Here is a 9,154-nt window from a genome sequence, read left to right on the forward strand (position 1 = left end):
CACACCCTTATACAGGCTGCACCACACCCTTATATAGCCTGCACCACACCCTTATATAGCCTGCACCACACCCTTATATAGCCTGCACCACTACTACATAGACAACTGGAAGACTCAAACAGCAAGACTAATCGGAAGTTGATGGGCTCTCCAGTAGGTCGACCATTTAAATTCTCCGAGAAGAAGACACTTTGGTCTTCAAACTACATGAGAACCAATAACAAAGTTCCTTAAAGAGGACCTGTCACCTAAATTTTCGGCACTAGGAGCTGCTTATTTTAGTGCTCTAGTGCTTGATCAAATGCTGCAGCGGGTACAGTGTAATCATCGGACTGCTTGCAAAGCTGTCCGATGTATTCATGAGGGGGCGGTCCGAGGCGCTGCCTCTTGCCCGGACCACCCCGCTCACTCCATAGGCCGGCAGTGACTGCCGCGCGCTAGGCGGCATTCACCGCCCCTAGCGACGCCCCAACCCGCCCCCTCATGAATTACACTGTACCCCACCGCAGTGTTTGATCAAACACTAGGAGCTGCTTACTTTAGTAACATCTCCTAGTGCCGATAAATTGGGTGACAGGTCCTCTTTAAGGTTCTAAAAGAAACATTTCCTTTTCGAGAGGTCCATGCAATGAGTGGCTTTTAGTCAAATTCTTGTGGAAACTAACAATTTATATGAAATGCTTTAAAAGTCCCATCCCAACTCCCCCAACGTATTACAACCTTTTCTGCCTGTGGATACAGAACTTATTCTTAGAGCATCACAAATTCTCAATGTGCTCATAAACGAGGGTCAGCCTCATCTTAAAGGCACGTTCTCGCTTTGCATTTTGATGGTTTATCACCAACAATCAGGAGAGATGGGACTACCGGAGATGTCCACTAAAAAGACTGAAAGGGGAGATATATCCAGGACCCCGCGGTCCTGGCTGAACGGTTTCAGTAATAACCATAGTCTTTACTTCGGTTTTTCCACCACTTCAATAAAAGACCCAAACTCTCAAAGCCCAAACTCAAACACAAGTCAACAAAACCTTCCAAAGCCATTCCAGACCTCCAGGATATCAACATGATTTGTCGTAGAGCATGATACAGGCCCAGAGAAGATACGGATTGGCCATGGATATGCTACTATATATAATCCTGTATATATGAACACAGCACATTACTACTACTCCTATCCTGTATATATGGGCACAGCACAGTACTACTACTCCTATCCTGTATATATGGGCACAGGACTACTACTCCTATCCTGTATATATGAGCACAGCACTACTACTCCTATCCTGTATGTATGGGCACAGCACAGTACTACTACTCCTATCCTGTATATATGAGCACAGCACAGTACTACTAATCCTATCCTGTATATATAGGCACAGCACAGTACTACTGCTCCTATCCTGTATATATGAGCACAGTACTACTACTCCTATCCTGTATATATGGGCAAAGCACATTACTACTACTCCTATCCTGTATATATGGGCACAGCACAGTACTACTACTCCTATCCTGTATATATGGACACATCACAGTACTACTACTCCTATCCTGTATATGTGGGCACAGTACAGTACTACTACTCCTATCCTGTATATATGAGCACAGCACAGTACTACTACTCCTATCCTGTATATATGGGCACAGCACAGTACTACTACTCCTATCCTGTATATATGGGCACAGCACATTACTACTACTCCTATCCTGTATATATGGGCACAGCACAGTACTACTACTCCTATCCTGTATATATGGGCACAGCACACTACTACTACTCCTATCCTGTATATATGGGCACAGTACTACTACTCCTATCCTGTATATATGAGCACAGCACAGTACTACTACTCCTATCCTGTATATATGGACACAGCACAGTACTACTACTCCTATCCTGTATATATGGGCACAGCACAATACTACTACTCCCACCCTGTATATATAGAGACTGCAGAGTACTACTACTCCTATCCTGTATATATGGGCACAGCACAGTACTACTACTCCTATCCTATATATATGGGCACAGCACAGAACTACTACTCCTATCCTGTATATATGGACACAGCACAGTACTACTACTCCTATCCTGTATATATGGGCACAGCACAGTACTACTACTCCTATCCTGTATATATGGGTACAGTACTACTACTCCTATCCTGTATATATGGGTACAGCACAGTACTACTACTCCTATCCTGTATATATAGAGAGACTGCACAGTACTACTACTCCCATCCTGTATATATGGGCACAGCACACTACTACTACTCCTATCCTGTATATATGGGCACAGCACAGTACTACTACTCCTATCCTGTATATATGGGCACAGTACTACTACTCCTATCCTGTATATATGAGCACAGCACAGTACTACTACTCCTATCCTGTATATATGGGCACAGCACACTACTACTACTCCTATCCTGTATATATGGGCACAGCACACTACTACTACTCCTATCCTGTATATATGGGCACAGCACACTACTACTACTCCTATCCTGTATATATGGGCACAGCACAGTACTACTACTCCTATCCTGTATATATGGGCACAGTACTACTACTCCTATCCTGTATATATGAGCACAGCACAGTACTACTACTCCTATCCTGTATATATGGACACAGCACAGTACTACTACTCCTATCCTGTATATATGGGTACAGCACAGTACTACTACTCCTATCCTGTATATATGGGTACAGTACAGTACTACTACTCCTATCCTGTATATATGGGCACAGCACAGTACTACTACTCCTATCCTGTATATATGGGTACAGCACAGTACTACTACTCCTATCCTGTATATATGGGTACAGCACAGTACTACTACTCCTATCCTGTATATATGGGTACAGCACAGTACTACTACTCCCATCCTGTATATATAGAGAGACTGCACAGTACTACTACTCCCATCCTGTATATATAGAGACTGCACAGTACTACTACTCCCACCCTGTATATATAGAGACTGCACAGTACTACTACTCCTATCCTGTATATATGGGCACAGCACAGTACTACTACTCCTATCCTGTATATATAGAGACTGCACAGTACTACTACTCCTATCCTGTATATATGGGCACAGCACAGTACTACTACTCCTATCCTGTATATATGGGTACAGCACAGTACTACTACTCCTATCCTGTATATATAGAGACTGCACAGTACTACTACTCCTATCCTGTATATATGGGCACAGCACAGTACTACTACTCCTATCCTGTATATATAGAGACTGCACAGTACCACTACTCCCATCCTGTATATATAGAGACTGCACAGTACTACTACTCCTATCCTGTATATATGGGCACAGCACAGTACTACTACTCCTATCCTGTATATATGGGTACAGCACAGTACTACTACTCCTATCCTGTATATATGGGTACAGCACAGTACTACTACTCCTATCCTGTATATATATATATATATATATATATATATATATATATATATATATATATATATATATATATATATTAGAGACTGCACAGTACCACTACTCCCATCCTGTATATATAGAGACTGCACAGTACTACTACTCCCACCCTGTATATATAGAGACTGCACAGTACTACTACTCCTATCCTGTGTATATGGGCACAGCACAGTACTACTACTCATATTCTCTATATATGAACACAGCACTACAACTACTATCCTGTATAAATAGAGACTGCACAGTACTACTACTCCTATCCTGTATAAATAGAGACTGCACAGTATAATAAGTTATTCTAATCACACAGCTCATATTAGTATGTATTGGATACTACCTTTTGTATTCATGTACTCTACAGTTTTACTACATTTATCATGTATATGTTTCAATGGGGGGGGGGGGGGGTTGCTTATATTTGTAATCTGTGTACAGGGCCCACTAATGTGTTAAAATGACCCATCTGGGAGCGGTGTTTGCCCCCTTTGGCAGCAGAATATCACCTCTGACCTCTGTCCTATGAAGTGGGGTCTTAGCAGTGACCATCAGGATTTTCCGGCATATGCTATGGAAAATCCCTTTAAGGGTTACTATACAGACTCCCTCATTATATATGCATCCTTTATAATATGCTGTGGATGGTAAAGTCCTGGCGTTACAAAATCGTATCAGGAGCCTCCAAATCCCAGCGCAGGGGGGAGAGCGAGGACGTGTGAATTATGCAACAAATTCCAATTTAGCCTTTTCCAACTTGTGATAAACTGGTCCTGATGAGAACGTCAGGGGAGACGCAAGGCAGACAGAGAAAATACAACATGGCACATTTGGACGCCTGAACCGAGCCTCTCGTATCGGGTTTGTGACTTGCCAAGAACGCGACACATAATACGGCAGAGGAGACAATATATGGAGAGGGGGCTCTCAACTGGCAAGAGGCGCTTCATCTGCATAGTTACAATCCCTCCATCTGTGATACCGTAAAACAATGGAAAAAAATAGCGCGAATGTCACATTCAGGACGAATGGATTCGCCATAAAACAAGCTGGAAGGACTGGAGAATAGTAAAACAGAACAAAAACATGCTGCTGGGCACATAATGGGGCTTTATGAGAGAACATGATGCAGATGTAGCAGAGCCGAATGTGTTCTGTAAATTATTGGGCGCTGCTCAACAGAGAAAAGTTTTTGAGACCAGGTTATAGGTTAATGTGATACATTGTGGCTCGGCTATGGGCTGTATAATTATTTCAAATAAACTCGGCACCTCTACATCACTACAGACAGAAAAGGACACGTTAACATCTTATTGAAATCAACACTTCTATGAAAAGCACTTTAAATGTAGCAGAGCCCAATGTGTTAATATAACTTATGGCTGATATTTAGCAAGTAAAAAACGATTAGCAGAGAGGGTTATAGGAGATACTTGAAAAATTGCATTATGGCTATGGAATGTATAGTTGTACCAAGTGACAAACTCAACCCTACTACATCACAAGCATTAGAAATTAAGAATAGTCCTTCCTGTGAAAATCTACACTTTTAAGTGGAACTTCTTTAAGACACCAAGATGTATCTAAAGAAAAACAGATCAAGAAAAAAAAAAAAAAACATAACTCCAACTCTTTAAGAAGATCTAAAAACTATACACTACACCTTATATCATGGAAGGAGACACTTTGTAGATGGCTCCTACCAAGGGTTAAGCTTCCGATTGTCCCCAGTGTGCAGATATGTAACAATAGATTGAGGAGATACAATGTATATTGACAAAATAGATGTGATGTTATGAGATACATTGTATCCAAGCATCAGAAGGGATGATACACAGAGGTGACAGTATGAGATACATTGTATCCAAGCATCAGAAGGGATGATACACAGAGGTGACAGTATGAGATACATTGTATCCAAGCATCAGAAGGGATGATACACAGAGGTGACAGTATGAGATACATTGTATCCAAGCATCAGAAGTGATGTCACCTCTGCTCTGTGATACATTGTATTTGTATCTAAGCATCAGAAGGGATGATGTACAGAGGAAAGATTACAGAACAGAGGTGACAGTATTAGATACATTGTATCCAAGCATCAGAAGTGATGTCACCTCTGCTCTGTGATACATTGTATTATTATCTAAGCAGCAGAAGTGACGATATACAAAAGGTAAAAGCTACAGAACACGAGATCCATCAGAACAGGCCTACCGACTACAGTGTCCATGGCCATTGATATAGCAGTGGCGAGTGTGTAATCTGTGGCTGAATAGATGCAGTAACATGACAACTCCGGCTCTGCTGCATCTATGGAGATACATGGATGACGCATTTCTGTACACAGGCCCCGCACGCTACAGAATAGATGGAATTTTACAATTGGGGAAGATAACAAAGAGCCCACAAGAGGTGATAACAGTAACATGAAGACATAACGGGCAGCGACCAGAGGACAACACAACGGAGGGAGCGCAGAATATCCATGATAAATGACCCCCTTCTGCCTCAGACTGGAGACTAATGAGACTTAAACTGCAGATCTCAAGAAGAAGACAAGAAATCCCTGATAGCAGCGTCTACTGAGGGAAGCTGACGCCTCCATACACCTCCAGGAGAGAGGATCCATACAGGACCCCCAGCATGATGTCATGATCCCACCCGCATAACAATACAATCAGGAGGGGTCACATGGGGGGGCTGATAGAATCAGGTAGGTACTAATGAAACTATATACAATAGTGTATATACTGTAGGGAGCAATGGGAAGGAGCTGGAGGGTACAACTGGGGAGGGGGCTAGGAAAGCGGTGGGTAGAGCGGGGGTAATAGGAAAACAAGGGGAAGAGGAGCTAAAGGCTAGAACTGGGGAGGGGGATAGGAAAGCAATGGGAACTGGGGGAGGCAGGGAAGCAATACCAAGGGGCTAAAGGATACAACTTCCAAGGGGCTCGGGAAAGCAATGGGAAGAGGCAGAAAGAAGCAACTGGAGGAGGGGGGAAGGGCTGCAATGGGAAGAAGGGAAGAGGGGCTTACGATTATTATTGGGGGAGGCAGAAATGGAAAGAAAAGGAGCTGAATATAACTTAAAGGAAAAAATGAGAAGAGGATGAAGGATAGAACTGGAAAGTGGGGATAGGAAAGGCGTGGGAATGGGATCTGTAGACAGCAATAGGAAGAGGCTGAAGACAATACAGCAAGAAGAAAGGAGAGAAGGAGGGAAGCAATGGGAAGGGGAAGATAGTAAAGCCATGGAAATAACTGGTAGGAAGAGGCAGGGAAGCAAAAGGAGGGAATAATACCTGGAGGAGGAAGGAAAACAATGGGAAGCAGAGGAGGAATATAACTGGAGGGTGCAGGAGTCATTACATAGTAACTGCTTCCTCTCCATCTCATCCCCATAGTGAGGGGATGGGGGTACAATGTAGGGAAATGCCCCCCAACTAGAAGAGTTACAGAGCTTCCAGCCCAGGACAAAGTCTACTGAGGAGCTCTGTCCAAATCCCAGGAGACACAGAAGACTCTTCACAGAGACCACCAGGGACATGACCTGCAGCCTCCTGGCATTGAGCTGCCTGCACTGCTTACACCCTGCACCTCATGCTGCCGACCTCCTCCGTGTATCCTGTAACCGACCTCCTGCTGCCGACCTCCCAGGTGCACCCACTAGCCAACCTCCTATTGCCGACCTTAACCCCCTGTGCACCATGCAGCCGACCTCCTGCTGCCGACCTCCCAGGTGCACCCACTAGCCGACCTCCTATTGCCGACCTTAACACCCTGTGCACCATGCAGCCGACCTCCTGCTGCCGACCTCCCAGGTGCACCCACTAGCCGACCTCCTATTGCCGACCTTAACCCCCTGTGCACCATGCAGCCGACCTCCTGCTGCCAACCTCCCAGGTGCACCCTGTAACGGACCTCCTACTGCCGACCTCCCAGGTGTACCCTGTAGCCGACCTCCTACTGCCGATTTCCCAGGTGCACCCTGTAGCCGACCTCTTGCTGCTGACCTTAACCCCCCTGTGCACCCTGTAGTCGTCCTTCCCCCTGCAGCTCCTCACCTTCAGTCACCATCCTCAGCGTGTGGGTAAATGCAGGGTCCAGGGCGTCTTTCTCAGCCAGGAGTTGGGGGAGATACTTCTCCATTCCAGATAACGCAGAACCGGCTACTAAAGTCCGAGGGTGTGAACAAGATGCAAGTAGGAAGGCGCCGCTATTACTGGTGCTGCTGGTCCTTCTCCTCCTCCCAGTCATAGATTATACAGGGCAGAAGCGGAGGGATACACTGACAATCCACAACCTCCGCTGCTGCTGCCGGGGACTGATCACGGGAGCCGCCGCCGCTGCGATATAAGCCCTGCCGCATTGGCCACGCCCACCCGGAGGAGGGCCTTTTCAGATCAGTCCGCCGACAGCACCGCCCACACCTCGGAGTCAGGTGAGAGTTCGGTCACAGGCTCTGACCCGACTCCATAGGTAGCACACAGCAAGGGCGGGCGCTGCGCCTTCTTTTCGGCAGTGAAGGTTTTTTTTTAGATTGTTTCTTTTTTTTAATTGCCGCAAAAAAGAGAAGAGAGAAATATAAGTCAGATACAGACATGAAATGTTCCCAACATGTGCACAAGAAATTTCAGGTACAATCGTGCTCCCAGAGGCTTGTAAGAAGCTGCAGAGAGAAATCTGGAAGATCCCAGGATCTCAGAATCAGGGTCCAATATAAGATGTGAAACTTAATGATCTACAAAATATACACATTATACACATTATACACAGATACATTATACACACATTATACAAACATACACTATGCACACATTATACACATTATACACATTATACACAGATACATTATACACACATTATACACACATACACTATGCACACATTATACACATTATACACACATACACTATACACACATTATACACACATACACTATACACACATTATACACATTATACACAGATACACTATATACACATTATACACATTATACACACATACACTATACACACATTATACACATTATACACACATACACTATACACACATTATACACACATACACTATACACACATTATACACATTATACACAGATACACTATATACACATTATACACATTATACACACATACACTATACACACATTATACACATTATACACACATACACTATACACACATTATACGCACATACACTATACACACATTATACATATTATACACATTGTACACACATACACTATACACACATTAAACACAGATACACTATACACACATTATACACATTATACACAGATACACTATATACACATTATACACATTATACACACATACACTATACACACATTATACACATTATACACACATACACTATACACACATTATACGCACATACACTATACACACATTATACATATTATACACATTGTACACACATAAACTATACACACATTAAACACAGATACACTATACACACATTATACATATTATACACATTGTACACACATACACTATACACACATTATACACATTATACACAGATACACTATACACACATTATACACACATACACTATACACACATTATACACATTATACACACATACACTATGCAAACATTATACACACATACACTATACACACATTATACACATTATACACAAATACACTATACACAC

General features: G+C 43.3%; 1 protein-coding gene across 3 annotated transcripts in view; it reads right to left on the reverse strand.

Annotated features, from left to right (window-relative positions):
* The window catches only part of KHDRBS3 (KH RNA binding domain containing, signal transduction associated 3), an 89,428-nt gene extending 81,613 nt beyond the window's left edge, over window positions 1-7,815 (reverse strand). For 2 of the 3 annotated variants that reach the window (XM_072151144.1, XM_072151143.1), the window contains exon 1: window positions 7,537-7,815. In XM_072151144.1, coding sequence (XP_072007245.1) covers window positions 7,537-7,729 — 193 coding nt within the window. In that variant the 5' untranslated portion in view covers window positions 7,730-7,815. The remainder of the gene's footprint in view (window positions 1-7,536) is intronic. The other variant, XM_072151145.1, reaches the window with a different exon arrangement.
* Window positions 7,816-9,154: the final 1,339 nt, after the last annotated feature.

The sequence above is a fragment of the Engystomops pustulosus genome, chromosome 5 (genome assembly GCF_040894005.1).
Source record: "Engystomops pustulosus chromosome 5, aEngPut4.maternal, whole genome shotgun sequence".
NCBI lineage: Eukaryota > Metazoa > Chordata > Amphibia > Anura > Leptodactylidae > Engystomops > Engystomops pustulosus.